The 19816-nt window shown below is 36.9% G+C and overlaps 2 protein-coding genes and 1 pseudogene across 3 annotated transcripts; 2 read left to right on the top strand and 1 right to left on the bottom strand.

Annotated features, from left to right (window-relative positions):
* Positions 1-305: 305 nt before the first annotated feature.
* On the bottom strand, positions 306-3359 carry LOC103933703 (probable pectate lyase 4). The gene is given in 6 exon segments (XM_009343398.3): positions 306-757; positions 1606-1674; positions 1789-1999; positions 2090-2441; positions 2879-3140; positions 3142-3359. Coding segments are annotated over 6 exon segments (1149 nt in total). The 5' UTR covers positions 3160-3359; the 3' UTR covers positions 306-520.
* Positions 3360-5484: 2125 nt separating this feature from the next.
* Positions 5485-8423, top strand: LOC103933710 (annotated as a pseudogene).
* Positions 8424-16385: 7962 nt separating this feature from the next.
* Positions 16386-19382, top strand: LOC103933721 (ankyrin repeat-containing protein At5g02620). Of its 2 annotated transcripts, none has more exons than XM_009343417.3 (4): positions 16386-16544; positions 16891-17438; positions 17719-18128; positions 18344-19382. In XM_009343417.3, exons 2-4 carry the CDS (start codon positions 17105-17107, stop codon positions 19253-19255), a joined length of 1656 nt encoding a protein of 551 aa, XP_009341692.2. In that variant the 5' UTR covers positions 16386-16544; positions 16891-17104; the 3' UTR covers positions 19256-19382. The 2 variants fall into 2 exon arrangements, with proteins under 2 accessions (XP_009341692.2, XP_009341694.2); XM_009343419.3 differs by having other exon boundaries at positions 16390-16544; positions 17020-17438.
* Positions 19383-19816: the final 434 nt, after the last annotated feature.

Here is a 19816-nt window from a genome sequence, read left to right as displayed (position 1 = left end):
TACTAACATAATCATGGTTAAATCATATATTTTTTAATTCTAAATATATCATTATGAGGACTGAAAAACCTTTGTATATTTGCAGGTTCGTCGTCTTCTTCCATGGTAATTGCAGACTTATTTGCAAATTTGCAGGTTTATTACAATTTCGTCGTCTTCTTCTTTGGTTAATGCAGGTTTATTTGCAAATTTGGGATACACATATCGGCCCTTACCCAAAAACATACCCAAAATTAACTGAAAAACTAAACTTTCCTCCACTTGTATAATGACACGTGGTATACCCACCCGTGTTCCGGGCCAAATGATAAACTTCTCCAGCACATGGGTTCCATTTATTATGCGGTGAATAATAGGACTGCGTAAATAATGCGCAGATTAATCTTTGTTACCGATAGAATAACAAACTGGTTATTTTACACAGATGAAATACATGAGGTCGACTAAATTTAAGACGGAAACCGAAAATTGAATACCATATAAAACTTGGGAATTCAAGGGAATATTAGTTTCCTCGAGGCTACTTCGCTAATCCTTGATCAGCTGGCCGCGGAACACACTGCCATCCTGTGCAATGTTGCAGAACAATCTTAAGATCGTCCACGGGCGGTCCTTTTGTCCATGTCTGATAGTGCTGGGTAGGATGAAACACGCAATGTTCACCACCATCGGGGGATAATCCTGCTTGAGTTCCCGTTACAAATAAGTCGCCTTCGGACTTAATGTGGCCAGTCATTGCCGTCTCCTTGTCCGCTGCCTATAGGAAAGCCGGAGTAAACAAGTTAGTCTCATTAGCAAAATACAAGTCAATGGCCATGTACTGGATGAATTGACAGTAGCTTTAATTGAACAAACAAGTCTACAATTAAAGTCTGCGAGGAACGTATTCTCATTCATCAAGCCTTCAATTGGATTAATAGAAATAAAATATCGCATTATATGCATTCATGTTAAAACTTTCTTGAAATAACTCAACTCAGCATTCAGTACCTAACTAAAAACGAACTCGCTTGCTCGAGCTTATGCACCATTCTGACCAACCCTTACTAAAAACAAATGCGCTTACTCAAGTTTATGCACTATTCTGACCAACTTTCACCCGCATTGAAAAATTACTTATGGATATCATGATTATCATCAATGACCACCACTAGGCCTACACTATCTTCATTTTTATTTGGTTAAGTATGGTTGAATCTTGATCAACACATCCAATGCTTCCAGTTTGAGATCAGCTTTATAGGTTGCTAAGAGGGCGGTAATAAGAAGTTGGAAATTTGGAGGTATCTCTTAACCCCTTGGAAATTCCAAAGGTTAACAGCTAGAACAGGATTAAAATGCATGGATAAAGTTACAAACTTAATATATGGCATCAACTTATATCATGATGAAAGAGTCTGACCTTACATAGTGATCAGAGTTACAAATTTCTAGATCATAGGATGGGATGAGCAAAAGTGCTAGCACTCATACAAGTTATATTGCAGAATACTAACATACAATATCTTTAGATCAACTTCTGAATTGTCAAATGCTGAATAAAACTGCACAATTATGTGAGTAAGAAATCTTAAAGGCATGTAGATAAAAATGAAATGGACATACCTTCTCCGTAAGGTACTTAAATGCCACTTTTTTCTGTCCTGCTTCATATATATTGCATTCCGAGAATATCTGGAGTGGAAAAATAATAAATACCATATTCACCTTGTATGGGATAAATATCTGTATGGGATCAAATACTTGGAAAAGGGTATTCAAGCAATATATAATATCCATTGATACTACCTGAGATTCTACACTAGCACAAACAGCATATATGCCCCAGTTTCGGGTGTAGTTGTTATATAGATGTACTTTCGCAAATCTAACACGAGGATGCCTCTGTCTGGTTCCATCAAAGAAACAGTGGTGAATGGTAACCCGGATGCATCTGTCATCAATATGAGAGGGATCTGCGCCAATCAGCATTGTTTTATCATGCTGTGAAAAATGACACCTGCACAATGGTTAAACACAGAAACTTAAATTTTGCAAGGATTAGACAAATGACTAATGACTTTCAACATGGAGGGAGGATTCACCTCACCTGGAAATTGTAATATCAGTGCTTCCTCTGGTGATATCGATAAGTCCGTCTTCATAATCACGAAGGCTGCAGCGATCTATCCATATGTGTTTAGAATTGGGTTTTATTTGAATGCCATCAACATCTGGCCCTCTACCACCTTCAAACTCTAAATTGCATACAATGACATGTTCACATTCCTTCAACCTCAACCCTTTCCCTGTAAGTTTAATCCTCTGACCGCGCCCATCTATAGTCTTATACGATGACACGTTCAAGTAAGATTGGAGATGGATAGTGCCTGAAATTTCAAAGACAATCCAAAGCGGTTCTTTCTGACGACATCCTTCTCTAAGTGAACCCGGACCATCATCTACAAGCAAATATAAACACAAACAATTAAAATTTATGCTTCCACACGATACACAGTTCACGACATCAAATGCCAATCTCAAGTTCTCAATAGATGAAACAGCAGCAAGAGATACAATCAAATTTACTAATTTAACAGCAAGATTCATATTTTGGAGTTGGCATGCTCAATTAACTACAAAATCATCCATTTGAACTGACCAAACCCCTCAAAAAGGGATTCGAATCAAATTCCCATAAGCATTTCCACTATCCCAATCCCCATAAGCAAGTTTTACTCCAACTAATTGCAAATTAAACACTAACCCACAAATTAAACTTTCAAAACAAGCAAAACCCAAATTTTCATACCACAAAACAAACACATTTACAAAGTGATTCGAAGCTAAAATTAACAAGAACACACATTTAGTTAACAAATTGAATTAACAAACTGACCTGCTAGAGTGGTGACGTGGTAAACGGCGCCGTGGAGGCCGCCGATTGCCAGCCGGCCGAAGCCCTCGGCCTGGGCGGAGAGGGCGCGCAAGCTCGAGTCGACGTGAGCGTACGGCAAGGCAACCACCATGCTGCTGCTGGTCTTCTTAGCTGACGTTGAGCTAGAGCTAGGGATTTGAGCTGCTTGATCCGGCGAACCATATTTAAAGCCCGAATTGGCCGTTTCACTGGACCCGGGGCCGTTACGGCGTTTACGGTGGTGGACCGTGGGAGTTGCCCATTTATGGCGAAAACGTTGCTGTTTTGATTTGTGATCACGGCCGTAATTGGAACGGAAAAAAACTCGTCTTGTGAGGTTGTGCCAGTGAAGTGAAAACAGACTCGCATTTATTCTAGAAGATGAAGATTGGATGCGTTCGATGTTGATATTATTAACGATTCCTTGCGTCGGTTATGTCCATGTGTTTAAGTGTTTCTTCTGTCGGACTCTCGCAGGGTTTACTGTTATTAAAACCGCCGACACATTTATGCCCATAAGTGTGTTTAATTGTTACGTTTGGTACGTGACACTATCTCGAAGAGATGTAAAAAATGTTATATAAATATATACTAGTAACAAATGACGTAGTATTTACTCTAATCGTTATGTTAAAACTGATGTGAAAGATGAAGCTGCTTTCAAATATGATTTTTTGCTAATTTTAAAGGCATTTTACTTGCCTCATCTTAAATGCTAGCATATTATGTATTATTTTATTATTTTTTAAACCAACAACAACTTAACTTTTATCATTTTTGTTTAAAAAACATAAATGAAGTAATAAATTTTGGCATATCAAGTGGAAGAAAAATGTTAATAATATGTCAAATTATTAAGTCAGCCATTTTTGAAAATGCTCTGATAAATGAGGCTTCTTCAAATGACATGTTTCTTTTTTTTACACAAGAAACAAGAACTTTAATGCTTTTGGTTAGAAATTAATAACGCAAAATATAATAGAGAAATGTTAAGAAGACTATTAAAAATGAGATTTTTCATGAATCTCAAAATAAAATAAAACGAAAGACATAATTATATTCGGGGCGAACGACTGAAACAAACATCAGTATTCAATGAAATCCTGCCAAAATATGGTGTACTTTCGATCGAATTCTGCTACATAAAAGTGCATGGTGCAACCATGGAAAATCGCATGGCTGCAACCATGTAAAATCCCATGGCTACCTTACAAAAATGCACAACCTTCACAATGGCTGCAATCTTACGCTGATAAACCCTGAAAAAAACTTTTCAGGCATAAATCTCTTTTTACGTTCTTTTATTTTGCACACATACTTGGGCTAACGAGGAAATTTTTTGCAGGCAATACACTCTTAAACCCTAAAAAATTGAAATCAAATGAAAAAAAAACTTGCACAAATTGATTCATACATTAGTTGCAGGATTCAAAACTTCAAAATCACTATCCATCGGTCCAAAACAGCTTTTTTGTTTTTTCTTTCTCCATGAGAGCATCTTGAGGTTTTTAGTCAGATTGAATGTATGATAAAGATTGCGTGATGGTATGGTTTAATTATTGGGTGTGCGTTTATTAATAAATTTTAGTTTAATAATTAATTTCATCTTGCACTTGATGATAATAAATAGGGTAAAAAAGAAAATTCACATTTAGGTGTACATTGAGATTATATGTGTTTAAATAAAATTTCTCTTTTAATAGCAAATAAGGGGTTTGTTTAATGTTTATTTATACTTACTTAGTTGAAATGAATTCTTTCCTTTTTTTTCTCTTTGACGGAAAAACAAACATCAAGACAAACTAATTGGTGAGTAATTATTTAGAGTTGTATTCATATTTATCTTGTTTTTCTAATGAAAACAAGAAATATTTTTGTAAGACAATACAATCTATTACTAAATTTTGTTAAATTTCTCCTCAAAACAATCTGACAAATTTGAAGGATGATATCGATATATTTTCTTATTATTTTTAATAGTCACGCTTTACATATCGCTACAGAGCAATGAATTTTATAATTTCTTCACTTGCGACTTCGCTTATGCTGCAAACAAATTTCTCAATCCTAAACTATCGGGGCCTTTCAATTCCCTTAAGATTTTCAATTGCTTTTCATCGACATTACATAAGGTAATAGCAAAAGATTCAAATTATGTGTTTTTTTTCCAAGCAACTTCAAGAATACAAAATCTCTTTTTATGCTTTTTCTTGTTACACAAGCAACCTTGTTTGGCATATATGGGTGTAGTCCGATCCCCGTGCGCCGTGGTGTCAAAAATGGAAAAGCCCGGCTGGCGCCAAATTAACGACCTCGTTCTTTTTATTTTATTTTTATTTTCTTAATATGTCAACCTCATTTTTTTTTAATTTGAAAAAAAATAAAAAACCGAAAACTCCGCCGTTCTTGACCACCCGCCACCTGCCGCCTCCTCCTGCCGCCCCGTCCCCATCAGCTCCACCTCCTTCCTCGCCTTGAAAACCCAGATCACACACATTCTTCATTCCTCCCAATCAATTCGTCGCATTTTTTTTATTTTATAATTTTATATAATAGAAAAATGAGCACGTAAAGTCTCGATTTTCACAATGAGAATCCGTTTGGGACCGGGGCATGATTCAGGTACTTCCTCTCCGTCTCTCTCCCTCTCTCTCTGCGTGTTATTGTGTGTTTGGCTGCCGAGAAACTGCGGGAAAATGGAAGAAAATGGAATTAGGAATTGAATGTTCCCTCATTGCCCATTTTCGTTTCTTGATCAATTTCGCGCGAAAAACAGAAAATAAATTTCATTAATTTTGCTAATTTTTTTTGTATTAATTTCTCAATTATGATTATATATTCACTGACTATATCATCCAATCCGTTGTTTTTTTTTAATTATTTATGAATAAAGATTTAAATTGTGGAGTTTATTTGATTTGTAAGGAGGTGAAAGGGACTTGGAGAAGGGGCTGGTGCAGCCCTCAACCCCAGGAGCTCTGTCGGAGCCGCCGTCTTCACCACACCCGTCGAGGCCGGCCCTGGTTTTCTCGAATTCCAGCAAGGCCCTGCTGGTTTCGAATTCCGGCAAGGCATTGCTGGTTTCAAATTCCAGCAAGTCTCTGGTTGTGTCGAATTCCGGGAAGCGCATTGATCAGTTGGGGAGGAAGAAGTATGTGAAGCAGGTGACCGGCCGCCACAATGACACAGAGCTCCACCTGGCTGCACGCCGAGGGGACTTGGCAGCAGGTGCAGCAGTTTCTGGGGGAGATTGATGCCCAGATGGTGGGATCCGAGTTTGATGAAGAGGTGGAGGAGATGAGGTCTGCTATTGTGAATGAGGTGAATGAGTTGGGAGAGACGGCACTTTTCATAGCAGCGGAGCAGGGCCATCTTGCTATAGTGGAGGAGCTTCTGCCTTACATGACGGAGAAGGGTATTTTGTTGAAGAATCAAATTGGGTTTGATGCATTGCATATTGCTGCAAATAAAGGGCACCAAGGTAACCATAAAGTTAGATAATCCGTGCCGGAATTTGAATTATTATTTCAGTTCAGTAATATGTATCTATGTGTTTAGGAAATGTTGAAACTTGAAATGGAGAAATTTTTAGTGTGACGGTCATTACCATTGAATGATGTTACTAATGCACATTTTATAGCATTGATGATCGAAAGATCAGAGGTTTTTATTCACGATGAGTTGAAACAGTGTTGTGTTATATTTCGTTTTGATTTTGTTTTAGCTCATTCACTTGGAGTTGGTTCTGCTTTGTCTTTGGTGATTAATCGAGTTTCAATACCATGTCACCTTAGCTCAATAACTAGCTTTATGCAGCCATTGTCCAGGTACTCTTAGACCATGACCCGGGGCTTAGCAAAACAGTTGGCCAGGCAAATGCTACCCCTCTTGTGTCTGCTGCTACAAGAGGTCATACAGCCGTCGTTAAAGAATTACTTACCAAAGATTCTAGTTTGCTGGAAGTAGCGAAAGCCAATGGGAAGAATGCGTTGCATCTTGCTGCGCGACAGGGGCATGTAGAAATTGTGAAAACTTTGCTTGGCAAGGATCCACAACTAGCAAGAAGAATTGATAAGAAAGGACAAACTGCTCTGCATATGGCCGTAAAAGGTCATAGCAGTGAAGTTGTGAGGTTGATTGTCGATGCGGATCCAGCTATTGTCATGCTTCCAGACAAATTCGGCAATTCAGCATTGCATGTGGCCACCAGGAAAAAGCGAGTAGATGTATGTATTTCCATTGTTGGATCTTCATGTTTTGACATGTTAATATGATCTTGTTCTATGATCGGATACTTAGTATTGACTTTATTCAATTTAATTTCTCATTACGCTTGCAGATAGTCAATGTGCTGTTGCTCATTCGTGATACAAATGTGAATGCACTAACAAGAGACCAGAAAACACCTCTTGATATAGCCGAAGGACTTCCATACTCTGAAGAAATCACAACAATTAAGGAAACCTTGACTCAATATGGTGCTTTCCGAGCAAATGAACTTAACCAGCCACGGGATGAGCTTAGAAACACCGTGACAGAGATACAAAAAAATGTCCATAATCAGCTTGAACAAGCCCGCAAAACGAACCAGAGTGTTACTGGAATTGCCAAGGAGCTCCGCAAGCTACAGAGGGAAGGAATCAATAATGCCACTAACTCAGTCACAGTGGTTGCTTCACTCTTTGCAACAGTAGCTTTTGCAGCTATATTTACACTTCCTGGCGGTGACTTTGACACCGGGGCAGCTGTTGTGTCAATCCGAGTATCATTTAAAATTTTTATCCTTTCCAATGCCGTTTCACTCTTCTCATCATTGGCTGTTGTGTTGGTACAAATCACCCTCGTCAGGGGGGAGACAAAGACGGAGAGGAGGGTTGTGGAAGTGATCAATAAGTTGATGTGGCTAGCCTCTGTCTGCACTACAGTAGCATTTATTTCTTCATCGTATATAGTGGTTGGGCGGCATAATGTGTGGGCTGCAATCCTTGTCACAGTTATAGGGGGACTTACAATTGGGGGAGTTATTGGTACCATGACATATTATGTGGTGAAGACCAAAAGGCTTCGCAGACTGAGGAAGAGAGAGAAGATGTCGAGGAGGAATGGAACTAACAATTCCATGCGTCACTCAGAGTCTGATTCAGAAGTGAACCGTATTTATGCCCTGTGATCATAGTGTGGTTCGGAACTAGCCTCTGGTTCTGTGTCTGCCTTTAACACGGGGAGGAGAAAATCATACAGGATAGTTGGTTCGCAAGAGTTTCTACGCTATAGATACAAAATTCAGGGACCTTCTAACAGCATCAGTGTGTGGACTCGTTCGAAAATGATTTTCCTGGCGTCTCAAGGATTGCAAAAATTTTCAGCAGAACTGTTGACGCCCTTAAATCGTCAAAGGCAGGGAGGGAGAAAAATGATATGTCGTGGTACCGGTCTGATTTGGAACTTGTATAGTTGGATTAGTCACAAATAACCAATTTTCCACATTTGGAAACCTGAGTTGTTTGGTTGAACACGCGGAAGAGCGAATGGCTTTGAGACATGTTCTTTGCATAGACTTGTTCACTTTGCATTTTTACTTTCTCCTGAGCTTGACCCTATTGAAAAGCTTGTGTACATTTTCGAAGACTTCTTGTTCACTTTCATCTTTCTGATTTACGGGATAAAACTGTTGGGGCAATATTATAAAATATGAAAAATAACAATATAATTCCAATGATAATAATCATAAGGAAATTCACAACATCAATTATATATGAGATTAATATAAACAACTAGAGAGAAAGTTAGAATAACTGACAAACTTGGAGATTGAGGCTTGCATAAATGCAATGTCCTAAAGATAGAATTTCGTCCCTACTCTTGTGCTTGTAGTTCCCGTAGGCGTCCATCTCCTAAGATTTCACAATCTATAATCCGAAGTCAAAGTACTTCAATCTTCGGGTTCTGGCGAACTTTATATATTCCTTACTCTCAAGACACGACTCGGAATTTGACACATGAAACATGAGAGAAACAAAGTGGGGAAACCTTATTTCTCAAGAGTAAAAATTAACTCTAATTTTCTATATTTAATACCAATGGTTTCATGGGTTTATATAGAATCCAATGTCTACTTATTAAAGAGATGTAACTATTCATCTATAAGTATACATCACTTATCAAGGGAATACACCTAAACAACATAACCTTTCTAAGAAAATGGATTCAATTATTAAAATTATATATTACAATATTTCATATTATAATATATAATTTCCAACAATTCTCCACATGAATGAAAAATTAGAAAGAATTTGAGAGTATAGACGGACAAAAGATGCATCGGGAGAGGTGTATTTTGGACTTGAACCTACCCTAGTGAATACTTATCGGATTTACTTGGTGACAAAGTGAATATAGAATCTTGAACTGTTCACCGTAGTAGTAAACCGAGACAATAAGCAACACACACCACTAATCCTAATATATTCCGGTTCATACGGTTGTGTTCATTTTGGTCCTAAACAAATTCCGGATTCATGAGAGCTTTAGAGAATTTACCCATCTCATACTCATAGAAGCAATCCACTTCTACTCTCACATAGGTGACCACTGATTAAGAATAGTCTACTCTATTCCTCTTATTTATAAGATATCATTGTCATTAAGTATAAATATACATCCTAAAACTTCTGCAGACAACACACTTCTTCCACCATAAGAATGAGGTATATAATTTGTTAACTTCTTTGAATCATGCCTAACTAGTTTGCTTATTGAACTTAGACCATGGGATCTCCAATCAACTAAGTTAGGTTTCCGCTCGACTGATTCATTAGCTATGTTGGCTTTAACCTCATTTCTCTCGATGATCAATTTACTCTCTAGTCAAACCTTTAATAATTGGTACCACTAAGGTTGACTACTCTTATGGTGTGCACTTCCATATTAGTTGTTTTTCCAATGTTAAGTCCTCAAAACATATGTTAGGACTTACACAATAATTTGCTAACACTAGGAAGTAGACTTCCCTCACATTTAAGGTATCTATAGAAGGTCTATAACCTTGCCATACCTTAAACAATTACTCATTACAAGAGATGACATTTTGATTGTCTCATTCAATTAGCAAATTACATTCCCATTCTTCTTAAGTAAATCTCATATCTCAAAATAGAGAAGTTACCCAACAATTCTTCGATAGTTGTGATTAATTTTTAACGTTATCGTTAAATTGATCATGTTTTGTAATTTAAGAAGTAAGAAGCAGCTAAGATGGCCTTTTATCTTTCTTCTTAGGCATTCACACCTCACTAAGGTGTTACAGGAAAAGCTTTTAAAGGCTTCCACACTTTATCATCTGAGCTTTTAAATTATCATGGGACTAGAATCCCCGCCAAAAAATGTTAATCTTAAATTTCATTTGACTCTTCCTCGCTATGACTAGTAACAAGAGAAAGCAAAACTCTTATCATTGCAAGGTATTCCCAAACTTCTAGTGTCTAATTCTTCTCAAGGGAATTGGCTTTGGTTTCATACATGACTAACATGAAAATATCCAAGTCCACGCTTGCTTATTATAAAGCCATATTGGGTCTAATGCATTTTGCAAAATACTCCCACACTTTTAGTGTCTTGTAATTTCTTTCAAAAAGACCCTCACACATTTAATCCAGTCATCGTCTTTTCAAGACGATAATAACTCATCTAAAATGAGTTCAAAGATTTAATTTGAATACAGCATCTTCTTTTGTTATCACAAAAGCTTTACTACAATGAGTAACCATTGATAAAACACACTCATTGGTTGCCATTGCTTACTAAATAAGCAACATAACGTCTTTCTGCAAATTTAGAAAAGACCCCCACATTTTTGGTGTCTTATTGTTCTCAAAGGACTTGGCTTTTAGTCTGGACCATTCCTAATTTATGGCAAACCCAGTTTTGTGGTTTCTATTAGACATAGTTTCCATTTATACGGAACTATCCTGTACAACTCAAAGATCATATTAACTCACTTAAAACTCTGAGATAATTCACTATGGCCTTGAAGCCTTCATGCATCTGCCTAATAGGGATTAACTGTATCAATTATACAGATGCAATTCCTTTCTGCAAAAGGAACTTTTCCAAGAACTGCTACGAGTTGGCAGAACCACATCTAACATCCAATCTAAACCCAGTACACCACAATGGCCGTTCTGCACTTATTGTAGATGATACAAAATTTTAAACTATAAAATTTCACTTGGTAACAAACAATTCTCTTCTAGAAAGAGTCAACGTCAAAAATGGATTTTAGATGGATCTCCATGATATGCCTAACATAAGTAAAATCTTATTGGTAGGGATATGCATGTGCCTATGTGGTGTCAACGAACAGTCATATCGTTTCCTCCATCTATGTGCAAACAGATGAACAAAGTAAACTGAGATATTACATGAGGTCTTAGCATAAAGCATATGATTTTCGACATTTTGCAATAATTTCATGATCTCATTTTATATATAAAAACTATATTAGAAATATGAAAAATAATTATATTCCAATGATAATATCATAAGGAAATCACAACATCCAATTATATATGAGTTAATATAAACAAGTAGAGAGAAAGTTAGAATAATTGACAAACTTGGAGATTAAGGCTTGCATAAATGCAATGTTCTAAAGATAGAATTTCGTCCCTACACTTGTGCTTGTAGTTCGGTAGGCGTCCATCTCCCAGGATTCGACAATCTATAATCCGAAGTCAAAGCACTTCAATCTTCGGATTCTGGCGAACTTTATATATTCCGTACTCTTAAGACGCGACTCGGAATTTGACATATGAAACATGACAGAAACAAAGTGGGAAACCTTATTTCTCAAGAGTAAAAATTAACTCTAATTTTCTATATTTAATACCAATGGTTTCATGGGTTTATATAGAATCCAAATCTACTTATTAAAGAGATATAACTTTTCATGTATAAGTATATATCACTTATCAAGGGAATACTCCTAAACAATATAACCTTTCTAAGAAATTGGTTAACAATATTTTTCATTCAATTATTAAAATTATATATTACAATATTTCATATTATAATATATAGTACAAATGTGGCAGATAGTGATCCCATCCGTCACATTTGAGAGCGACCACTTTTCATACATTTTGGAAGACTTTTGCATCCTTCACTTCTTGGAACAGATAATCCATTTTGTTAAACATATTTTATATACTTTAATTGTCCGCTAATTAAGATTGTGATTGGTTGGGATAACAAGGTGTTGATATTGATGTTGATGTTGGGGGTCTACCTGCAGTGCTTTTTTTGGTGCTTTTGCTTTTCTCAGAAATCAATTATGGGTCTTTTGTCAGCTATGAGAAGAACCAGGTGCATCACATGGTGGAGAAGGTCTTGAATCCGCGTGACCGTGGGCACTATAAGCAAGTGATCTACTCGGTTCCACACCCTGTTCGCAGCAATTGCTCCTTTTTGGTAGATCGAAAGTCCTTTTAACGCGTTTCACATAAAAAGTTAAAAACACTGGGTTATGGAAAGCACTTCCAAATGCATATCGTGAAGCTTAATTTTTTGTTAAAACTTATTTGTCATGAACAAAAACGTTTATGAGGATAAATATTTTAACGGCATGTAGTGCTTCATATTGATTCAACTAGAAGAACTTATGAAGCAGAAAGTAGAATTTTGGTCTGCTTTTCCACAAAACATTTTTTTTTGTCAATGATATTATTTATACTAAAGGAGTCGATGAGTAGGCTAAGCCTCATAATAAGCTAGTAATAATGTGTTCAAATTTGCAGTTGCCAAGAATCGAACCTAAAACTCTCATTTACAAGTGAAGAGGAATACTACTACACCACCATAGTACTAAGTGGCTCCACAAAACACTTTAGTTTTCAACGAATTTTTGTTGCACTTGTAAACAAAACCGATCCAATCCAAAAATGCTTATAAGCAAAAGTACATACTACAATACTCTTCTACACAAATTTTATCAAGAAATTAGCGTCGTTTTCATGAGAAACTAATAGAATATATGCGTCGAAAAACCCTTATTCCATTTCCACGAAACGTCGAGAAAAATACGGTTTTTGTTATGTAGAAGCAAATGGAACAGCTATCAGAAACACCATTAAGCAGACTGATGGATCAATTTTGTTTTGGTAGGGAAGTTCAACCGACCATAGAAAATGATGAAAATAGAAAGAAGCGTGAAACACCGGAAGTTGGGAACCCTGATCTTCCAGAAAGTCAAGATCCCAGAAGTGGGCTCCTGAATCCTTGTGCTCTTCGCTTGTCTTTTACTTAAGTCAATGTCTTCTTTCTTTGCTTTTTATCCTAATCAACCCACTCTCAATTTTTCATTATACCAACAATACCTATCCAATGTTCGTCATTTTGTCACCTCATATTGTAATGCTTTGCCAGTTATGAGTACCAACTAATTTTTGATCTAGCGATATTTTCTTATACAAAGAATAGTATTGTAGAAGGGAAGGAGGAGTTAAACTTAACACTTCTGTAAACACGAAAAATTCCTGAAACAAGAGACAAGAATACGTGTACAAAATATATTTTTGTATTAATGATTTTGGGGTTACAATCTCTTTGTAATTTGATCCTCTGATTCTATCTTCGTTAGGGTGTAGGTTTGTGGATGAGTTGTGATCCAAAGGGCCGTCGGGGCTTGATCTACGATGAATGAACGGATGATGAATGAATCTCAAGGGGCGTTGGCTTGATCTTGAAGAATGGGTGTATGAGTTTGTTGAGGTTGTTGATCCAAGAGCCGTTGGGGCTTGATCTTAGGATAACGGGATGATGAATGATGAACACTTTCCTCAAGGCCCGTCGAGGCTCTGATCTTGAGTTGGTGGAAGTTCTTCAAGGGCCGTTGGGGCTTGATCTTGAAGGTTGATGGATGAGCGGATCTTCAAGGGCTTTTGGGCTTAATCTTGAAGAACAATTGGATGTGTGGATTTGTTGAGGTTGTTTATCCAAAGGGCCGTGGGGCTTGATCTTAGGATGAACGGATGATGACGATGAACACTTCTCCTTCCTCAAGGGCCGTCGGGGCTTGATCTTGAGTTGGTTGGAAGTTCTCAAGGGCCGTTGGGGCTGATCTTGAAGGAGGATTTGACGAAGAACGAAGAGTGCTTTCTTGATCCTTCGGGATTTGCTTGAGAGCTTTAGAGTTTCAAGGCTTCTTCCTTTCTTCCTTTCTTTCTTCTGCCTTCTTTTTCTTTCTTCCTTCCCTTCCTCCAAAATGAATGCCTTGCTTCCTATTATAGAATTCCAAAACTTGATTTTTGGATTTAATAATCAGATGAAATAAATCATTTCTGCAGGTATTGACACGTGTCGTATTTGATGACTTTTCAATTTATTTCGATTTTTTTCGTTGAGTCACACGCTACATGTAAATTTATGTTGATACGTAAGCGTTGAAATTTTAATTATTGGTCAACATTCATTTCACCGAAATTTTGATGTCTACAACTTCGTCTTCGAGTGCAGTGATAAATGTTCTGGCTATCTAAGCTGTAAGCCCCTTTTAATGATATGATTTGTGTTTGGAATGTTGAAGAAGTGGATCGATTACGCAAAATTTGTTATATGTTTTGCTTGTCAAGCCCTTATTAGCAAAAGTCGTAGAAAAACTTGTTCTATGCTTCAAACCTTTTTTTTTTCATCACATGACTAATCACGTCCAACAGGATCCTCTTCGGATCCCTTTCGTGAGGATCCTGGAGACCGTGAATTGTGTTCGTTCATCGTATATCGTGCAGTCAGTTTTTGTTAGGTACAGTTTGTGTTTAATTTTGAATAAAATAATTTAAAATAATTTTTGACCACACGATATAAAATAAACAGACATGATTCACGAATCTCTAAAATTCTTACGAAGAGAATCGACGATGATACGGAATCTAATCACAGTAATGAAAAATGAAAAGTATGAAACATGCTGCATCAGAGATACTCCACGTATAGAGGTCATGGATGGTCAATGATCATATTTTGATGACAACGTGGTGAAGAACGATTGGTCAATGTCCAAAACCAAGAAAGAATCTAAGTGGAAAGGAGTGGTCAAAAATGAGCTGTCTTGCAATGAAGCCGGCTTCTCCTTTGGCTGCACAGTAAAGTGGCTAAATACAATGGAAAGGATCCTCTTTGGATCCCTTCTATCTAATTTTTCTCATCAAATAATTGAGACTTTTAAATTTGATCTAACAACTAAAAATACAGATCCATTTTAAAAGTTATAATAACTTTAACCGTTAGATCAAATTTTAAGGGCTCAGATTGTTTGATGAGGAGAATTAGGTGGAAGGGATCTGGAGATGACCCCTTTCCAAAAATAATACTATTCATAATTATAACTTTGCAAAAAATTATTTTTAAATAAACAATGTTATACTATACTTATATACTATTTTTAATTAAATGAGCTAAACATAGTTTCTCAAGAATTTATCAGTTTTAAGTTTATATTTTACATTTATTGGTTAATTTAATTAAATTACTTTTGGATGTTTTCAAATTTAGTCGTTGAATTTAAATAAATTATTACAACTGAGGAGATGGACCCCAACAATGAGCTAAGAGGGGCTACATTTGACTAACCTGATGTTTCTTTGACCAAATAATGACATGTGGGCTCCATAAAATTAGAGAGCTACTAGACTCACCACATAGTCTTATTTTTCCACCCACATTATAATCCCACCACCTTAAAAAATTAAAAAAATTAAAATATTGTTTCTCCACCCACTATTATTCCCAAAATAACTCTTAATATATACATACAAATAATATGTAAATGAAAACCATTAAGGTCTGCGAATTTAAATGGAAACAACAGAGGTATCCAAATTCAAAAGATTTCGACAACGACAAATTTAAAAATACGATGGACAAATTCAAATGACCTACACACAAATTATTCTTCTACCTTTTCAATGGAAACATAATCTTATACCTCTTCCGTAGAAGCGTCATCTTCTACCTATTCAATGAAAAAGTCATCTTCTAAGTCTATTGATATTTTTTTTACTTTCTCTAAATGAAAGGAGATGAAAATATAAGTTAGGGTTTAAGGTAGACAAATCGTCTCCCACGCCCATCTTTTTTTTTTTTTTTTTTAATTAAGCAAAACAAGATAAATAATGTCCTTATCAATCTTTTTGCAAATGGACAAATTTGTAATTAAAAATTTCATTAAAATGTGAATGGGAAGATAAGACATTCGGATGGGAATAACATCACTCTAAAATTTTGCACTTTTGATGTAATGAAAAACACTATAGTCTCATTTTCACCAAAAAAAAAAAAAAACAAACAAACAAACAAATTATAGCCTAATCATCGATTGAAAATAATTTTTTAAATAAATCAAATATTTTTTAGTTTTTAAACTTTTAATCCTGGAAATGTCTAACGTCCACCCGTTCTTGTTCTCCTTCCATCCTCTAGGGAATCTGTCAACATCACCTTTTAACTAATAGTTGAATTTAACCGGAACTCCACTCACTCGACCGTCCAATTTTTGGGCTCTTCTTTTCACACTTCAAACTTTCATACTCTCTAAATTTGTAGGAAAGAAATTCTGCTCTGAGTTCTAACAAACCCCAACTGCACAAAACCAGTAAGTTCATTATTTTGTTTCATAAAGTTCAATTTTTTTTTTAAAAAAAAAAACTTTAATTAGTGACCTTTTTGGTATATACATAGCTTATAACTTTTGCTGGATGGCTAGATATGCAACTAGGCATTATATATATTTGATTTCACACTGCATGTGCAAAGACGGTTTCAACTTTGCTTAATTTTAACTTTTGTTCTGTTCTTTTTGCCCTCTTGTAATGATGTTTGGATTTTGCAAAAAAATGTGTATATAAATTAAGAGGGGAGAGAGAGAGAGAGAGGAGGGGAGAGAGAGAGAGTGTTAAACAATTGGGGTTTAATTTATTTGAATTATTTTTTGGGTACAGGAGGAAGATGTCAGGGTGTGTGTTATGGGTATCAAGGAATCAAATTTACAGATTTCCCACGTGTAAACTCATGGAATCATCTGAATTATCTTATCCTCCTCTAATCATTCATAAAATTTGATCTTCTAGGTTGCCTAGCTTGACTTTTGGTCTTCCATGGTGAAAGGGAAGAAAACCTTCAAAGTTTAAACATACAGGATTGGTACTGAACACAATGGAAGCTCCAGTGAGGCAGCAAAGCTTTGTTGGGAAGAAGATGACTAAGCAGTTGACGGGAAAGCGCGAAGACGGGCCCTTGCATTTGGCAGCAAGAGAAGGAGATTTGGGATTGGTTGTAGAAATCTTGTCTAACTGTGGGGAGGCAGAGCTGAATGAACTTTTGTCGAAACAGAATCACATGGGGGAAACCGCCTTGTATCTGGCGGCTGATTGTGGATATGTTGATTTGGTTAAGGAAATGATGAAGTACTATGATGTTGGTTCAGCTGGTATCAAGGCTCGAAATGGCTGTGATGCATTTCACATTGCTTCCAAGCAAGGGCACTTGGGTGAGTGAGTCTCTATCGATGTTTCAAACTTTCGTTAACCTTAATCTGTGATTATTCCCTTAATTGACATGATGTTAAATCCTTATTGTTATGTATAAACTTGGACTGCATACTGTAATCACAGTGGAAGAATCTGGTTTCTTGCGTAAAGTGTGTTACCTCAATTGGTTTGTCAGTTCTTTAGGAGACTAGGAAGGTTTTGTGAACAATGATTGAACTTGATAAGATGTCATTTATCGAGCGGATAATCTTAAATTTTTTTTCTTTTACTGTGGTTCAGAGGTACTGAAGGTCCTCATGGAGGCGATTCCAGAACTTTCAATGACCGTTGATCGCACAAACACCACGGCATTGCACATCGCTGCAGCACAGGGACACACAGAAGTAGTAAGTTTTCTTTTGGAGACTGATTGCAGCTTGGTGGCCATTGCAAGAAGCAATGGGAAAACTGCCTTGCATTCTGCAGCAAGGAAAGGGCATTTGGAGGTGATCCAGGCCTTCTTGAGCAAAGATACCGGAATTGCATTAAGAAGAGATAATAAGGGCCAGACAGCTCTCCATATGGCAGTCAAGGGACAGAATGTCGAATTGGTGGGTGAGCTAGCGAAGGCAGATCCTTCGTTGATAAACGTGGTAGATAACAAGGGAAACACTGCCTTGCACGTGGCAACAGGGAAGGCTCACGCTCAGGTAATGAAACTTTTTAATTTGATTTATAATATGCAAATGAAAATCAAAACTTTTTTATAGACCTCAAATGGATTTATGCGTGTTACTGAGTTTTCGGTCATCGCTTAAAGTTGAATGATCATGAATATGTTGTTCAGTTAGGCTATAGAACATGATATTAAAATGGTTAATTGAATGAATCATGTATCTAAGCCACTGAGATTGGACTTTTGCAGATTGTTCGAACGCTGTTGAGTCATAAGGGAGTGGCGAAAACCATCATTAACAGATCTGGAGAATCTGTTTTTGACACTGCTGAGAAATCTGGGCACACAAAGATTGCTACCATTCTAGCAGAGCATGGGATTCAAAGTGCCAAATCCATGAAGCCGCCAACTATGAACCCAAATCGAGAACTCAAACAAACTGTAAGCGAAATAAAACATGAGGTGCATGATCAGCTTAAGCAAACGAGACAAACACGAAAGCAAGTGCATGGAATGGTAAAGCAGCTCAGTAAAATGCATTTGGATGGGCTTAACAATGCAATAAACTCCACCACAGTTGTGGCTGTACTCATTGCCACTGTCGCCTTTGCTGCAATCTTCACTGTCCCGGGCCAATACCCTGACCCCAAGAAACCTCTTCCTCGTGGATTCTCTCCCGGGGAAGCAAACATTGGCCCCAAACCTGAGTTCGTAGTCTTCTTCATCTTTGACTCTTTTGCTCTCTTCATATCGTTGGCTGTTGTGGTGGTTCAAACTTCTATTGTTGTCGTAGAGAGGGAGGCAAAAGAGAAGATGATGTCAGTCATAAACAAGCTCATGTGGATGGCTTGTGTGATGATTTCGGTTTCATTTCTTGCACTGTCATATATAATTGTTGGAAAAGAAGAGAAATGGCTGGCTATTGGAGTGACAGCTATAGGGACAGTGATCATGGGAATGACATTTGGAACAATGTGTTATTGGATGGTTGTGCAGCACGTTGAAGCTTCTAAACATCGTCGCAGCCTTCGGAGATCATCGATGAGCACACACTCACACTCACTCTCGTGCTCGCACTCTCACTCACCCTCTTTCTCGGTGATTTCGGATTCAGAGCTTTTGAACACTGAGTATAAGAGTAAGAAAGTTTATGCAATTTGACAATTGATCTTACTTATAAATTGCCTGGCTCCTAATTCGATTTTTGGGCCCTTATGTATATAAATGATGTAATGTACTCTGAAGTATTCTCAAACAGTGGCCGAACTCACTAGAGTCGTTTTCCCAATGAGATGTGCTTATAATTTTGTACCAAATGCCCATGACCACTAGCTTTTTTGATGTCTGTCATGTAGTTTTTGAGTTGGATGTAGCAAGAACATGTAATGTAGTGGCTCAGTCACTAGCTAGGTTTTCATTGACAAGATTGCCTCATGATTTCGTTGAGAAACTCGAATTTCTCTCAAATATTTTAGAGCACAACTTAGTGCCAAAATGACTAGAATGTGGAATCCGGATCCTCGCCGGATCCTCTTTGTGAGGATCTTGGAGATCCATGAATTATATTCGTTCACATATATCGTGTAGTTAGAAATCATTTTAAATATTTTTATTTAAAATTAAATACAAACAGTACTTGATAAAAATTGATTGCATGATGTACAACAAACGTACACGATTTACAGATCTCCATATTCTCACCAAAAGATCCAGAGAGGATCA

This window comes from the organism of the source record quoted next, unplaced genomic scaffold (genome assembly GCF_019419815.1).
Source record: "Pyrus x bretschneideri cultivar Hongxiangsu unplaced genomic scaffold, Pyrus_bretschneideri_v1 Contig45, whole genome shotgun sequence".
In the NCBI taxonomy this organism is placed as follows: Eukaryota; Viridiplantae; Streptophyta; class Magnoliopsida; order Rosales; family Rosaceae; genus Pyrus; species Pyrus x bretschneideri.
This window is presented reverse-complemented; position numbering and strand designations above follow the sequence as displayed.

Coding starts and splice junctions, on each gene's coding strand:
- LOC103933721 (XM_009343417.3), top strand. CDS start 17,105: ATGGAAGCTCCAGTGAGGCAGCAAAGCTTTGTTGGGAAGAAGATGACT. Junction 17,439..17,718: donor TTCCAAGCAAGGGCACTTGG/GTGAGTGAGTCT, acceptor ACTGTGGTTCAG/AGGTACTGAAGGTCCTCATG. Junction 18,129..18,343: donor CAGGGAAGGCTCACGCTCAG/GTAATGAAACTT, acceptor GGACTTTTGCAG/ATTGTTCGAACGCTGTTGAG.